The following is a 17,816-nucleotide window of genomic DNA, read 5'->3' on the forward strand; positions in this document are numbered from 1 at the left end:
AAGGCCGCTATCGAAGCATCCTGGGCATCAATAACACCTCAGCAATGCCACAGGCTGATTGCCTCCATGCCACGCCGGATTGATGCAGTAATCCGTGCAAAAGGATTCCCAACCAAGTACTGAGTGCATCAATGGACATTTTCAAATGTTTGATTTAGTTTTGCTGTTATAAAATTATTTTTTTTACTTGGTCTGAGGAAGTATTCTAATATTTTGAGATAGGATTTTTGAGTTTTTTCAGCTGTAAGCCAAAATCAGCAATATTCAAATAATAAAAGGCTTGAAATAGTTCAGTTGATGTGTAATGAATCCAGAATGTATGACATTTTTGTTTTTTTAATTGCATTACAGAAAATAAAGAACTTTATCACAATATTCTAATTTTCTGAGACAGTCCAGTAGTGCTTGTATTGAACTTCAGCAACACATTTCGTTTTTGCAGCTTCGCTGCCTCTTGATTACGTTTTAGACCTTTTGCTGTACCAATACAGAATATTTTTGCATGTTTGTCAACAATACTGAAATGACATACACTCATAATTACAATTTCTCAACCCCATGAAGTAGAAAATATTTTCCTTCACACTTTTTTTCCTCGATATCTTCAAACAAAGTATGACCTTGGGAGTGGAATGTTTTTTTCCCGTTTTTTTTTCTCAGAAAAAAAAATGCTATTAAGTGGTCATCAGACAACCGAAAACTAAATGAGTGTCAGCTTAAATCGAACGTGAGGGAGAAAAGGAATGATGTTGACATGCACTGTACAAGAAACTGTAAAAATTTCAATCATCTTATATCAAAACATGCTGAATTTACTTTAAGGTGTGCCCAAGACATGTTGCAGAGAATCTTTTCCAACATGCTTGCTAGAAAAAAAAAATTGTAACGAAGATGCATCCCAAAAGAATATAGACGTGTAAAAGAACCGGATCAGGATCGGTAGGAATGAAATAAAAAGTACAATGTGAAGTACCCTGGGGAAGGAATAAAAAACATGTACAATTTTCTTATCATCATCAATGGAGCCTTTTCACAATGAAATAATTCATTTACATTGTTGTGACATTATTTTTTTGTCATAAAATTGTTAGATACTCCAAAATGTTCCTTTAGTTTCCCTTATTTACTGACTCTTGAATGGTCTAAGACAGATAAAATGCCATTTTCCTAATCCTGATGTTGCATTCACTCCCCTGGAAATCCATGCACTAATGAAATGTATTTCTAAAAATTATAGAAATTGACGCAAATGGCTGATCCTTTTTCTTTTTCTTCATCTTTTTGCAAGTTACAGCCACGAGAAGGTCTGTTTTTTTAAGTACTTAGCTAAATTTGAATTCATGCGAATGAACAGAAAATGAATAAAAACATTTTTTTCATTGACGTTTTTCCACAGAATACTGGATATCAGTGGGCGGCAATACATCCTGTACCACGGACTGGTTTCATGTCGGATTATATCCGGCCTATCAATAACATTAGTTACAATGATAATAATAATAATAATGATAATAATGATAACAATAGTAATAATAACAATAAGCCCAAATCCACTTTGTAATTAATATAACATAGGAAAATGTAATCATCACACTTTTTACTCACAGTACCACATTGAACAGCTCCTTCACATAATCCTCTATTACAACGTTGTACAGAGTGGCACCGTGAGTAAAAATAGTGTGATGATGAGGTTAAATGCCTTTTCCTTTGTCATCTACGAATCTAGTGGCCTAATGGTTAGGTTTCTCTCACCAGCGCGATTCGGATTTCCCGTAGTATCCAATGCTATTCCTGTAGCATCCACTGCATAACAATTGAGGTCAATGATATTAGTCGACCGATCAATCAATGCTCAATTACCGTGATATACTACCGTGATACCCTGCTACAATGTGCACCCAGACTTTGACTTATTTTGAGGGTGAAAAAAATGTAAGCAAAAATAGGGCCAATTTTCTTTTTTTTCTGTGCGGTGCTAAACGACCTGTGTCCTGGTACCTGTCCGTGGATTGGTGGTTGCCGACCACTGCTGAATATGAAAAGAATACGAATGAAACCATGATGGTGGATTGCACACTTTTGTCTATTACTCATTATGATGGTAAGTTTCCAGCGCAGTTTGGTTGACCGGGAGTCTGCAGGCAATTGGGGAGTGCGAATTCCAGATGGGACTAACCTCACACAAGATCTCCCTAAAAGCCTCAACCATAGCTAGGCCTGTTGGCAGGGCGTGACCAAGCATCTGGTAGCAAAAAACTCCATTCAGACATTTAAAAACTACAACAGGAAAAAAACAAACGAAAAAAGGAAATCAAAGCAAAAGGTTTATTCTTCATTCGAAAAAGGGTTTCTGCAGACCTGGTTTCGCAGATCCCAGCACAGACCCCCATGGCTTCGAATTTGCACGAAAACCCGGAAATGAGGGATTCCCAGTGCAAAGGAGATCAAATCCGGTTTCCCTCTGACGGCGAGGACGACATCGACCGGCCATACCCGGGGCATTTTTAGAGCCCTCCGCCGCCAGGATGGCGTTTTTTTGCGCCCCTCAAAACAGGCTCAGAAGACACAACATCAAGCATGCAGTGTAACCGGGAGGGGGGCTTGGCCTGTGGTTGCGACACCGGCTGCTACAACAACGCCAGCGGTCCGAGTGCTGCTATGACCGCGAGAAACTGTCTAGGGAAGACTGAGAAGCTCTTCTTGTCAGGGGGGCGAGAGTGGGGTCCACCAGCGAGGACGGAGGGAAGAGCTTGAACCAACCGATCACCATGTTGGACAGATCCAGCTCGTCTAACAGTATCTGAACCGCTCCCATGAAAGATTTATGGTCCATGCGTCCGTAGTCGCCCCACACGATCACCTGAAAACAAAATACAATAACTTCTTGTTTAACTCACAGAATCTTTGGTTATTTTAGCAATACCGTACATTTCAGACTACGCAGCAATTTTCATTTAAAGCTGCATGCTTAAACTTAAGAATTGAACTCTATTTTTATTTCTTACAAGCCGAGCCTGATTTTAAACCATGGGCTTAAACAGCGAAAAAAAAGATCTAATTCACATCAGTTTTGTATATTTTAAGCCCGGCACACACCTGATGCCGTTTTCAGCTGTGGCGTTTTCAGTTTTCTTAAGAGTTGTTTATTTCACATGTTTTGAAATTCAAGATTGTGATTACAAAGACAAGCACATATTTACTTCTGCGCCGAAAGAAAATGCAAATGACGGCCGCGTCACAGAAATATGAGCCCTATACTAGTAGACGACAGCACCAGGGCACTTATACTGTGGAGAATAGCTCCAGATTGCAACGTGTCATTGGTGATTGACGCTTGTTATCGTTCGTCAAGGATTAAAGGAAAATTTCGCAACCTCACATTCATGCTGATGTTACGGAAAGAGAAGTGTAGCCTTTTCGATAGGTATCTTGTACTGCTGTTCAATTTGGATGGATAAATTGCGGACCTCATTTGTGCGTGAAAAAGTTAAAATATTAGAATTTCTCTCGAAGGGCGCCGTAAATATTTTCTGATCTCAGCGTGTTTTTTTGTGCACAATAAGCGCATGCGTTGTGGAAAAGAGCAGCTCGCCGTATTCCTTAATGCAGTTAAAAACAGAATAAGCCGCACCGTGTTTAAAGTTGTAGTGTTTGAAATGTAACAAAAAAGTAGCGGTTTGTAGGCCAGCATTTTTCAGTCATTTCTCAAATTTTCTAATTACATTTCATTCGTGGGGTTATTTATTTTTTACATTCTAAGTTTATTTTCATTATTCATTAAAAATACTTGTTGAGAATTTTTTACTTGTTATAAGTACTCCATATACTTGTATATAAGCTGAATTTAGAAAATATAATAATAATAATAATAATAATAATAATAAAATAAAATACAATACTGCAATCAAGGGGTTGGCTTATGAGCACATAAAACTAAATGAACACAAGTAGCTGTAGGACAAGCAGAGCCACACAGGTTAGGCTCTGTGGGTTTAGGGTTATTGCCGACTCAGGTGCTTCGCCTGACTCCCAGATCTTAGCCTCCATCTTATATCCACAACGGCCCACAGCAGTGCTATGTCCTCATGCTTCCTCTTGACCTGCCCCTCCCTTCAGTTCAGTCAACCGCGGCTGCCTCGAATGTGTCAGAAAGGGACCTCATCTCATTTAGCGTGTTTTATTGCCTACATTCCCCATAATAATGGCTCCCTTCCAAAAATGTAATGATATTGGGAAGGAAAAGAGGAAAACAGTGACAACGATCAAGTTGAAGAAGGAAATTATTGCAAAATACAAAAAAATGATGTACGAGTGTCTGCCATTGAAGAGCTGCTTTAGGGTACAGAAATGCAGTCAATTTTTTTTAATTACCAATATACAATCTTTATCATATATGCATTTAAATAATGTTGTTTGGATACATGCTCTATTGGTAATTTGGGTACATATTTATTTTAGTATGTGGCTGTTTTAAAGCAGTTTTAGGTGGTTGGCCTGTATGCGATTTAGGCTTCTATGCAAGTCAATATGTGATACATTGACCCATTTGACTATAAAAACAAGTTAAATAAGTTAAACATTGGAAAATGCGAGGTCTTTTTTTCTTAAGTGTTGAATGTGTTTCTAGCGTTTGCTTTTCTCACCTGTAAAACTTTTCCTCCGGGGCTCTCCTCAAACGGCAGTTGCTGCTGGTAAAGAGGATCCAAGGTTTTTCTTGCTACTTTTGTTTTCTTTTTGGCTATGCACACTCCGTTTTCCAAAAGGTAGACCTTAACATATGGTGCTAGGGGGCAAAGGCGGAAGACAATGTGTGTCAAACACATTTTTGGAAGACATTTTAGTTTTGAATCTAAGGAGTTATGCGGTAAGGTGTTACCTGGCAGTGCCTTGGAACTTGGCTTCCCTACGAGGCCACGAGCTCGTATGATTTCCACCTCCAGTGCTCCTTTCTTTTCCACCATGCCGATTTGAATGTCGCCTAAAAGCAGGTCAAACGATTAAATGTGAGCCCGAAAGAAGCACAAAGTACCAACAGCTACTGAAGAATGGATATACATATTTTTACGGACAAGATAGAAAATGAGTAACTCGGTTGCTTAGAACCCTGACTTTTCCGACTTAACTGATCTGAGTTATGATGTCACTCAACAATTGCAAAGAATGACGGTGAAAACACTCTTCTTTGACCTTTTAATACTGTTTCTTTAAATGATTTGACATAATTTTACACGATACAAAAATATTTTGTTTCATTCTGTTTACCGTTATTGTATAACAAATTAATAACGTATAGTAAGAACATGTGCACCTAAAATGAACAAATCTTTCTGCCAAATAGGTCATAATTTATCTTTGGAGTTCATCTACGATCATCAAAGGGACACCGTGTTATTTGACGAAAATACGTCGCTGTAATGTGACGTACAACCAAAAATGAATGCTAAAAAACATAAGGAAGAATATAAACCCCCAGAGAATCGAAGTGACCAAACCACACATTTGTTTTTTCCGGGGGACACCCTGAACTGGTTGCCAGCCAGTCGCAGGGCACACAGAGACAGACGTACTCTTATTTTTTAAGTAATGATATTTGTTCTCTGAAAGAGCTTTACTTTATTTTTATTTTATTTATTTTCAAATTATGTATTGTATTTATCGCTCCGGATAATAATTCGCACCAGCCAAAAACGCATAATAAAGAAAGAAAAAAACCTATATAAGTCGCCGCAGAGTAAACAAACTATGAATAATCTGCGGCTTACAGTCCAGAAATACAGTACATCAAATTAGAGCACACTTGCACCAAAATGCATATTCAAGTTGGCAAAAAGTCGTTAATTTTACGAGCAAAATAATTTCATATGCTTACCCATTGGTGGTGTAGCCAGCGTCTGGCGTCCAACCAGCTGGGCGGGCCCGAGCCCATCCAGGAAGTCGCTGAACTGAGCTTCTGAGGACAGCCTCACACCAGGGAAGATCAGACTAAAGGAAAAGTAAATGTTTGTTACCACTGAGATGAACTTCTATCCACGTCAAATCACATGACTTTCATGCTGGCTTCCACAAAGCATTTCTTTGCTTACTTTCCCTCGGAGCTGTAGCTGTTCATGCTGCCGTCTGTGGATTCTCTACTGGCCTGGCGAGTCATCCTGTTTCTCATTTCCACCGCCAAGCCCGTCTCTGTGCTCCTCTGGATCGTGCTGCGCAATTTCTTACCCCCTGCTTCTGCCCACGCATGCAAAAATAGCAAAAAAATCTGTCAGACCCAGAGATTTGTGGCTACAGTACAAATGCACACTTAAGAGATAAAAACACAGCAACAATTACTCAATTAAGCTTGGCCATCAGCAGAAGTGTCAATCTCATATAATCTCATGATCAACATGGAGGAAACAACACTTTCGAGGGCGCCAGACTTGTAAATGAATGGCATACAAAATATGCCTCAGCTGCAAATCTTTTGAAGGCCCATTATTAAATTATGATTCAAGGGTGTAAGATTTGATTATAACATGATCATCAAGGTCTTTTTAATCAATATTTTTTTCATTTATTAGGAGAAGCAGCCCTTATTCCTTTGCTTTTTTTTCATTTTTAGAATTCTTTTCTTCTTCTTTTTTCTCATTTTTGTACTTTTCTTCTTTTCTTTTTTCATTTTGTTCTTTCCCTTTTCTTCTTCTTTTTCCTGTTTTGTCTTTCTCATCCATCCATCCGTCCATCAAACTATTGTCTTTCGCTTATCTGGGGTCAGGTCGCGGGGGCAGCAGCCTTACAAGGGAAGCCCAGACGTCCCTATCCCCAGCCACCTCCTCTAGCTCATCGGATGGGATCCCGAGGCGTTCTCAGGCAAGCCTAGAGACATAGTCCCTCCAGTGCACCCTTCTATCTTTTCTTTTTCCTCCACTTTCCCTTTCTTTAACTTCTTTATTTATTTGAAAAAAGGCTTGGCAAAGAAAATTAGCGCAGCTTGGTTACTCTAGGTCTCCATAATTAGTACTCTTCTTTCTTGTTTTTGCTTGCACTGCACAATATAGTGACATCTAGTGGTCAGATATTACACACAGTACATTTATTTTAAGTCATTGTAACTCAGGCAACCTGGAAAGTAATAGAAATAGCACAAGAACACTCACATTTAAGTGCTAATAATTTACATTATTGATCAAAAGGTGTAAAAGGGTTGTACTGCTTTTAATTTTTTTTTAAGTAAATAACACCAAATGTTCTCTGGTTAATCAATTGCAGTCAGCAAAAACAGACGAACAGTTTCCTTTGCGTGTGGCGCCTATCTTGAGCGAGGTCATATGGATATAGTTAAAACTGCAGGCCATTGTGGCTCTTTGTTCTCTTGCGCTTCTCTCAGCGTTGTCTCGCCGGACGGATAGAATCTTTTGGCAGGCCTGATCAAGCTCCTGAGCTGTATTTTTGACACCCCTGCTCCACAGACATCTGATATCTGGCTGCTCAGACACGATATCTGACTGTTTCCATCAGCGCTCGAATGGTCACATCTCCTCGCCTGCATTGATACATCTGTGTCCGATGAATGAGTGCATATTCCTTTATATGAAAAATAACCACAGATCACGTGAGCCGCTGAATGGGCAAATGAGTTCCACGTGACGTACAGTATTATGCACGAGCGGAAACAGATGTGAAGGCGTTTAGCCTTGAAATATTGGTGATTCAGCTTGCAATCTCCATCCGGCACGCTGCCACTTTCAATGAGAGCGACAGTGACAAAGACCGAATGACGTCTTCGTGTCATCATCTACAGCCTTCTTTGGGTTCATTTTTTGAAGTTACGTTACTGCATGGCAACATTTCACAGAGCTTTCACTCTGTTTTTAAATATGGGGACTCTATTAAGAGAAAAATTTCGAGTGATCAATATGAGATTTGGAGGTTGAAACAGTGATAGTCATGAACGCAAACGTAATCACCAATAAGAAAACAATAATTGTACTGTATACAGTCCAATAAGAAACAAGCTTATTAAGGAGTGAAATTGTATTCAGCATTTACATCAATTATCTGCACCGCTTGTGCTCAGTAGGGTCGCGGGGGTGTTGGAGCCCATCTCGGTTATCTTCAGTCAGTGGGCTGGGGACACCATGAACTGGCTTCCAGCCACTCGCAGGGGACACAGACACAGACAACTCACTCACTCATTCACACAGAGGGACAATTTGGACCGGCCAATTAACCGGACAAGCATGTTTTTGGAATGTGGGAGGAGACCGGAGTGCCCAGAAGAAACACACGCAAGCACGGGGAGAGCATGCAAACTCCACACAGGAAGGTTTGATCTCACGCCCTCAGAACTGTGCCGTACACGCGCTAACCACTGTGCTGCTGTGCTGCCCATCAGCATTTCTATTCTTAGAAAAAATAAATTGCTCACTCTTTGTTTTTCATGTTTTCATGTACTATTAACGATTCGGTAAATAAGCCAATTATGGTGGCAAACAAATGTAGTCATTTTGAATTTAAAATATTCTAATTTTATCTTGAAAGAAACATCTCCAGGATGCAACTGGGACCCATCATCAGTGATGTATCCTGATTTTTTCCGTATTATTATTATTATTTTTTAATTTGAAACAAGTTCCTAAAACAAGAACATTTAGTTTTCCAATTTTACGATGTATTTTGAGAATTATTTTTAGAAAAATAAGAAAAATGTTCTTAATCAATGAGGAAATGTATATAATATGGCAGGTAAAAAGTTATTTTTTTCTGATACAAGTACAAATAAAAATAGTTATGCTGACTGATAATTTTGTTGTTTTTAAATATTATTTCAAATATTATATCTAATGTTTCTTTGATGTAAATAAATCCCTAATCTATAAAAACGATCTGCTAAATGGCATTATGTTTGCTCTTTAAATAGCTATCTTTTATCATTTTACTTAAAAAAGGGTTTACCATATTAAAAAAGTAGATAAAATTGAGTAACAGATGAAAAAGAAGGAAAAATACAGAGTACACCAGATATTTTTCCTATTTATATTATATTTATCTATCTAAAATAATTTTCAATTATCTATCCATCTAAATGGTAGATAGATATTATATTTATATTAGCAACAATAATGTGTAGTTTCCAACAATACAATTGACATTAATATAAATTTGAACAAAATTTGAACAAAATTATATCAAAATGTATTTGTATAGCCCCTTTAATTTAATAGAATTGCTATTCGGAAAGAAAAGTAAAAACTATAGTAAAATGAAAAAATATATATTTAAATTAAAACAATGCTGCCAACAATAATGCATAGCTTCAAAACTTACAATTTAAATGAACGTAAATATAAATTACATCAAATTATAATTTATTTGTATAGCTCCTTTCTTTTGATAGAATTGCAACTCAATGTGGAACATCAATAGTAAGGAAAAAGCAAGCCCCCATGAAAATAATGCAAAAAAACAAACTCTGACACTCTCAACAGCCCTATAATAAGGCATACATGGGATATTGCTACCTAAATATGTGCGTGTGGAAGTATTTCATCAAACAAATTTTTTTCACAATCAAACATTACCTGTACCGATTTTGAGTCACATTAGTTCACAAAACCCTAAATCAGAAAAGAGTCCAAAGAGCTGCACGAGCCCATAGTTCACAGATACTATCCGCAGGACCAGGTAATACGTAAAGATATGATCCACTGCAACACTGTCGGTCCATACAGTAGTGTTGTTGAATTATCCATTTGACGAGCCAGCAAAACACCACGGCAGCCCATTTCAGGATTAATCAATTTAGCCTTTTGGACGAAGTAGCCTCTAGAGTGTTTGGTAATAAGCTCCTGAAAACATTTCAACTGTGATTCGCGAAAAAAACAAAAAGTCAAAAACTGATGAAATTGAGTAGAAACACAGCAAATTGTACGCAGTCATTAATTCCATGCACTTTCATTAGCTGAATATTATGCCACACGTTTCTACCCTGGACCATAAGGAGCATTTGGTTTCCCCTCGAAGATGTGATCTTACCTCCATCGTCCTCATCAAAGGAGTTCATGCAGGGGAAGTAGACAGCCAATGCTTCAAAAGAGGCTGACAAGCTCATCTTACTCTGGGATCGTTGCATTCGCATCCCCGCAGCCGGAGCAGAGGAATCGTGCCCCTGCCTGCCCATTGCGACCACCGCTAATCACCAATGCGGTAGAAATCAGTTGTCTGAAAGCTTGAACTTTAAAATTCGAATAGTCTGATCTGCTCGATGGAGAAATTATATTTGCAAACGGGCTAGTCTGTCTCTCTGAGCTGAAGATGCCGATGTTGCCTCTGCGCCTTGTGCTGCTGTGTGCCTGATGCTCCCCGCGGCACCTCTTTTTTTCTAAGGGGGAGGGGAGGGACCCGTTTTTCTCTCCACCAATTGGTGAGTGAGCCTTGAGATGACATGCGAGTTCTATCCAGAAGTATGGAGAGACCTCCGCACGTTTAAAAAAAGAATACAAAATCGTAATTTTATTAAATATTCACCAGGACTTTGTTTCACGCCTGGTGTCACAATCCCAGTCGCAAGCCAATGAAAACAATTCCCATTGCGTCTCTGTTGCACGTGCCGGACTCGGCTCTTTTGCTTTTTCTCCCTGCCACTCTACCATAACACAGCTGTGTTGACTCAAGCAGAATTTGCTTTGCCGAAATGAAAAATCCAGAAGATAATCACATCCACATGCCCAACATAAAGGTCCATTGATAGCCTTTTGTTTCGTTTCCAGTCAAAGACACAGACTGTAATTTTTTTACTACAGCGCGCACTTGATTAAAAGCTGCATGCTCGTCCTCACTGTTTTTTGTTAGTGTACAATGAAAATGGTAAAAGGAAAGAAAATGCATGTACCAAATACAGTCCAAACACCAAGTAAAACCCCAAGAGAAGATGAAAAAAGAAGAATTTGTTCAAAGCTGTTTAAGAAATGCACCCACTTAATGAATACGCTGACTGAGGCTGTAATCAAGACTTTAACCCAGGAGATGGGGGCAGAGGGTAACAAAGTTTATAATTCCAGAAGTCCAAATGAGTCGGACAACCATTCACACACTCAGTCTTAACTGGGGACAACTTGGACCCAACTTTTGACATGCCATGGGTGTTTTTTGGAGAAAACTAGAATTCTGCAGAACAACTCCACACAGGGAGTCTGGTAACTAGAATTAAAACCAGAACCTCTGAACTGTGAGGCACACTTGTAATGACGCACAATTGTTTATGATGCACATCCCTTATTTTTGCTAAAAAAAAAAAAATCGGTATTAGAAAATTGTTTTACTTTTTCTCAGCTCAAATTTTGGAAGAAACAAAAGTCGAGTTTTGGTCGCAGCGGTGAGAATGCTGATTCCCAACCCCTGGACCACCAGTGGTATAATAAGCATACGTAAAGGCATTAGATTTTACCTTATTATCATGCTATTTTTATTCATGGTACCAGTGACATATGGAAATTTCAGTGTGCGTTTCACATGCTTCAATGAAAATAAATTGTATTCTATTCTAAGCGTTGCAAATGACAAACGTTATTGACTTTTTCTTTTTATCCATTCTCTAAAATTTATATCTGGTACCGGGACTAAAAATAGAGTGAAAATGGGATTAAAAAAAATAATTTATTTTCATATAGATAACAAATCACTGGTGTTTCGATAGTAAGGGGTAAGGATTTGGTGCTTCCACGACAATGTTTAGCAATTGTGTTCAGTGAGATTTTTGACAGCCTGATCGTTGCTTGAACATGGTAATATACTCCTGTGAAACCTTGTCTTGAACCTGCACCCAAACTTTACATTTTTCCAGGAAAAACTATACGCACGAACTAACAAGGTAATTACTGTATGTCAGGATGATTTGGGATTCTCTAGGGTATGTACAACTTGCAGCTGGAGTTTTCATTTACTATACTGAGCATAAGGCAATGGCACAAATGAATAAGATTCAATACAAGAGCTGCATTGGATATTTTGCCTTGCTAGAGCAATATTGCTAACCCTTCTTCATAACAGGGTCATTAATAGTATAGATATATAAAACTATACTTTTAGAGTTTGTCTAGGTATTTGCGACCAATGACACACAAGAAATCAAAAAATGCCTTGTTTTGTTTCATAAGCTGTAACTGCATGAAGAGTAGGCCAGTTGTAGAGGTAGTTTGGACGCAACACTATACACTCACTAGTGAAACAAGATAATCACCAACAGCAAGTTTTGCAGCACGGGTAATGCTTGTCAGTTTCACTGCAATATGCTTTGGTTGAGCATAGTGGCCGACTTGTAGTAACCGGTAGCTGGAATTGAACCCAGGACCAAAGGACTCTAGTCGAACTTGCTAACCAGTTTTCCACAGTGGCACTGCATTCATATTTTGTTTAAATGAGTGTGAACATTTTTTGCATTCATACTGTGAATGGATATAAGCAAAAGGTTAACACCATGATCTGAGCTTTAATACATTTCTATCTATCTATCTATCTATCTATCTATCTATCTATCTATCTATCTATCTATCTATCTATCTATCTATCTATCTATCTATCTATCTATCTATCTATCTATCTATCTATCTATCTATCTATCTATCTATCTATCTATCTATCTATCTATCTATCTATCTATCTATCTATCTATCTATCTATCTATCTATCTATCTATCTATCTATCTATCTATCTATCTATCTATCTATCTATCTATCTATGTTTCTACCCCGGGGGTGGGGTACATTAGTTGCCGAGGGGTGACCGACAGCAAGACAAACACATACAAAAACAAAGACAATAAAAAAGGGAAAAAGTAGCAAAAAAACACATACAAATCTTTGGTCCAAGGTAAACCCAAATGCCCAAACACCCAAACAAGTTAAGCACCCCGGCACCAAAGTTGGTCATGCTTTCGTCCCTCCAGACGAAACGGGACACAAGAAAGCGGCCATGTCACTCGGGTCAGGGTGACACAACACACTCTTGTTCAACAACAGGGCCCGACAGCTTTCACTGGTTTACCCCTGTTGCATCGTACAGGTGCCCGTCCGTGCCTTAGAACACAAAACATCCCACTATCCTTTTACAACACATCTCCACTCATTCCTATCACAAACAAGAGCTCTAGCTTCCACTAGAATAAGACTTTTTTTCTTCCAGTGCACTCATAACACCATCCATCCACGTCAACCGCGGCCTTCCTCTTGGTCTCCTTCAATATACTTCTGCTCTGAAGATCCATCCTCTCCATGTTTCCAAACCAACCGAGTACTCTCTTATCCACACGCTTGCTCAGTTCCAATAGTACTCCAGTTCTGGCTCTCAATATTTCATTTCTCAATCCATCCAATCTTGTCACTCCTAACATACTCCTCAAACACTTAATCTCAAAAACATTTAATTTCCTTAAAAAAATAGATTAAAGGAAATTTTATACAATTACAAACGTCAAATGCTGTACAAAAAAGGTTGTCCTCTGTAGACGAGGCAACCCACTTATAAAAATGCGCCACCTAAGGTTTAATCTAGGTCAACACTACCACCAACAACTCGGTACTCTTACAAATTTGCAGAAAGTCAGACATAACACAATATCACCACGACTGCAGTAATTGGGTCATATTTAATGGCTCCTCTTCTTGCGCTTCTTTCTTAAAGCCTGTCCTCTTGCACAGTACTGGCAAACATATTATTGTGAGAAAAACACAGCATAATGTGGTTGGTCTTAGCAATAAAGGTGTTTGAACTATAGTGTTTTTTATTTTTAAAGTTGCAGCTGCATCAAATTAGACTGAATTGAAAGATTGGCTTAAATGAGTTTGACTTCATCTTTGCGCAAATGGCGTATAAGTGTATTTTTTGCAGTTGTTGTAGTATTAAATTGGGTCACTGCATATCATAGAAATAATTGCATGAGTTTTCTAGATATATCTTTGTCACTCTTGTAATCATTGCATAAATATTTTAATTAATTCAATCATTTGGCGATAATAAAAATTCTTTATAATTATCCATGAATTTAAATGTGCTAAATTACTTAATTACCTCTTGTTATATTTCCTTTTATGTAATCGCTATTCTCTCTGCATTGTTCTAAGTAGTGGCCTGATTTAATGTTAGGGGGGAGCCCTTGGACTTTATCAAACACGGATCCAGTCTGGACAAAGAATTATTGCAAAGCTGTGATTTGGGGTATTTTACACTGACTTAAGTTTCGTTTTTGTCATGGCCCACCAGTTCCTCCCTTTGGTGTATAAATGATTTTCAGTTAATAATAATATTCTGTATGGAATAGTGACCGCCTGAAAACGAGATTGCATATGATGCCAGTTCGTTATTTTGACCATTATTGTGCAAGATTGTTTTTGTTATGACCATTATGGCCTGTTAACATCCTTTTCACTCTCTGCCAATCATGTTGCCCTACTTTGATTTCAAAATTCTTTGGCCAAATATGCTTTGAAACCAAAGATATTTAAAAAAAAGATAGAGCTTGTTGGAGGGCTATAAAAACAGATTGGAATTTCTTATTTGAGGACTGGACTCTCTCTGAGGGAAAATAAGAACATGTATGTTTAAAATAAGCATTAAATGTAGGGTATATGTTTTCTTATTTTACATAATAAATAACATAAAATTCTTAAAAATAAAAAATGTATTCTTAAAACTAGAACCATTTGCTGCCAATGGAGATTAATATTTTTGCTGTCAAAATGACTTAAGTCAATGACGTCATATAAGGCTGTGTGCCTTGATTATAAAAAAATCAAATGATTAAAATTATAACTCTAGTCGATCTTCAAACTGTTGCTTTTCTGATGTTTTTTTTTCTTTTTTACCCAATTAGCTCGCTATACAACCCATCTTCTGATTACTGTTGTCATTGCAGTATCTGCGGATACAATTAAATGCATCGTGGTCACAGTGGTCATTCAAATTAGCCGGCAAAAGCCATTTACTCTGTTCCAACAACAGCAAAAACAAAGTAATGATCCGAGTCAAACAAGAAAGGTACAACAATTAGTCTCCCATCTGTTTCGGTCTCCCCCGCCAAGTGCGTCAAAGGACACGTGGCAGCAGTGGATGGCATTGCTCAAGCAACACAATCGGCACGTGAGGTTTCAACTTTTGCACTTGTGAAGTTTATTCTTGCCCATTCTGCCAACTGCACATTGGCCAAGTGAAGAAACCATATTTCCGGCAAAACACATTGTGAAGATGGCACGTGTCATCACCAGAGCTGCAAATACTGTGTTGCTAATCGAGGTGTTGAACTCATCAAGGGTTCCAATTATCTGTTAAATTTATCGAGTGATGCACTGTTGTTTTTTAAGCTTTTCTATTTTATATTTGTATCAGTGATCAAAGGTTAGGTAATGTGTTGATGAAAGTCAATATAAAAGTTAGCGGTAGTTTTCATGTATTGGAATTCAGAGCTGTTAACTTTGGTTTAAAATCTTCAATCACGATTACCGTAATCACTGTTTTTTTTTGTGGGGGTTCCGTTCTAAAACTGACCCGCAATAATCAATATCCTTTATTAATGTATTTGTTTAATATTGAATGAATGAATGAATGAAAACTTTATTTCGAACATAAAAATAAAAACAGGACAAAAACAATGAATCAACAACGAAATAATGTCACACAACATGTTCGAAAAGGGGTAGTCAGAAGCAGATGCTTATTTTTCCTACCCCTTTATCTTCCCTATGAAATACATTTTATAGATATCTCCTCTTATGTCCAATACAACAAAATCTCATGGATATACTTATTACATAGGTCAGATATCAATAATTATAATAGTTACAATAATCACATATTTTATACACTAATCTTCGCAATACCCATCCCTCAACGTCATAATGCGCATAATGTCACTGCGGCACCAGTGATAATATCAATAAAAATAAACACAATACTTATAACAGTTCTGATGTGATAATAGCACAATAACAACAAGTTAGCCATAGTTTGAAGTGCAGTATTTCCAGTCTCCCTCATATTCCATTTTCTTCATCTCTGTATTTCGCCAGTAATGCTTTTTTGTATTTTAATTTGAACACATGTATATTTGGACATTGTTTGATTTCATTTTGCAAATTATTCCAAAGTCTGACTCCACACACAGACACACACATACTCCTCCTGGTGGTTCTCACCTTTGGGATTTTGAATTGAATATTCTATTATTCGTTGAAAACAAAAACTCTACATTGGAACATAAGAGCAAACCCTATTAAGAGGTTGAAACATTTGTTTAACAAATAAAAGTACTAAATTTTGTAAACGTTTTTTTGTTCTTTTACCAATAACATATGTGCTGTAAAATCATAAATTCAAAAATGATCCTGCTGCTACATTGCCCTATTGATTGGTTAATTGAAATATGAATGATTGACCGACTTGGGAACTTTTTTAGATAAAGCATCTTTCAATGGGAATCTGATTTAAGCAAAAATATCAAATGGCCCCAAAAAGTTATACACATATGCTTCTAGCGTGACAATATATTATCATTATATATTTGGCAGGCCGTACTAAGGAATTAATTTTGAGATAAATTCTGAACATTTTAGAATTAGACGCTTTGCTTCAGAGGATTTTTTGTCACTATAATATGGACATTATTGGGAAAACAAAAATGTGGCGTGAAAACCACTTTTTATCCAACTTTGTTGGCAATAGTGAGCAGCTCCCTCTGCCTTTATGTTTTTGTGGGTCTAGAGCAGGGGTTGGCAACCTAAAATAATGAAAGAGCCAGATGGGACCAAAAAAAAACAAAAAAACAATAACATGTTCGGAGCGGCAAGAAGGAAGTTTTATACACGCCATAATAAGGAAAACAACACATACTGTATAGATACACTGTATGTATCAATAGTTATTGAAAAACATTAAGAATGTTTGCCACGTTTGTCCTCCTAGTGAAACCATATAATTTTCCATTATCAAATATTTTAGAAAAAGCGTCAGGGAGCCACTAGGAGCCACCAACAACCGCATGCGGCTGACCCCCGGTCTGGAGTGTTTTGTTGACGTGAAGGCTTTTTGAGAAACTTGAAATTGAGAAAGATTTGCGCATACGTGTGGGTTTGTCATGCTGTTTTACGCATATGTACAACTTCGACCCAAACTTGATTGAAACTGGCAGAAAATGGGGGTGTGGGGGCGACCGTTTAAGTCAAATCAAGTCAGGTTTATTTGTATAGCCCTAGCCATTCAGAATGCAGAACACAATGCATGATCAAATTCGCAAAGTAGAGAAACTGCGAAAAGTAAACGGTGATACGGTAAGGGATTATCATGTCGGCAAATATTCCCTTAGAGTTCTGGACCTCAAAAACTCAAGTTAAGATGATGACTCACAGAACTTACTATTAAGTATACAGTGTAACACAGACCAAAAGGACAGTGACAATCTAACAGGAAATCAGATGCACCTCAGAGGACTGGAATCTGAAAAATGTTGTCCCTTCTAGCACTGCAGGAGAAGAGCGTAACATCCCAGAAGTGCAGTTTGGAAATCATCATGATCGATGAGGCCAGCGTCAGAAATCCACTCTGGATTCAGACGTTTTAAACACAACTTTAAGTGATAGAAGCCAGGCATGCGTACATGTAACCTTAGACCCATTGCACAAACATAGCTTTTAACAGCATTGTGCCCACCCTGATAGACCAAACTCAGAAAACTTCTTGGTTATGTCTCAGCAATGTTCCTCACTGACTGACATATTTTAGATGAGGAGGAAGTCTATTCTCTGTGTCTGTTGTTAGAAGCCTAAAAATGCAGAATCGGAAGTTCAGTTTA

General features: G+C 37.8%; 1 protein-coding gene across 20 annotated transcripts in view; it reads right to left on the minus strand.

The window, feature by feature from the left end:
- Window positions 1-404: 404 nt before the first annotated feature.
- The window catches only part of rims2a (regulating synaptic membrane exocytosis 2a), a 196,700-nt gene continuing 179,288 nt past the window's right edge, over window positions 405-17,816 (minus strand). For 17 of the 20 annotated variants that reach the window (XM_088326414.1, XM_088326413.1, XM_088326412.1 and 14 more), the window contains 5 exons: window positions 6,087-6,228; window positions 5,873-5,985; window positions 4,880-4,981; window positions 4,647-4,786; window positions 405-2,863 (listed from right to left, as the gene is read on the minus strand). In XM_088326414.1, coding sequence (XP_088182540.1) covers window positions 2,660-2,863; window positions 4,647-4,786; window positions 4,880-4,981; window positions 5,873-5,985; window positions 6,087-6,228 — 701 coding nt within the window. In that variant the 3' untranslated portion in view covers window positions 405-2,659. Of the gene's footprint in view, window positions 2,864-4,646; window positions 4,787-4,879; window positions 4,982-5,872; window positions 5,986-6,086; window positions 6,229-10,014; window positions 10,321-17,816 lie in introns of those variants that run through there. The other 3 variants (XM_088326427.1, XM_088326426.1, XM_088326410.1) reach the window with 3 other exon arrangements.

Source organism: Urocampus carinirostris, chromosome 2 (genome assembly GCF_059441175.1).
Source record: "Urocampus carinirostris isolate Australia breed hairy pipefish chromosome 2, RoL_Ucar_1.0, whole genome shotgun sequence".
NCBI lineage: Eukaryota > Metazoa > Chordata > Actinopteri > Syngnathiformes > Syngnathidae > Urocampus > Urocampus carinirostris.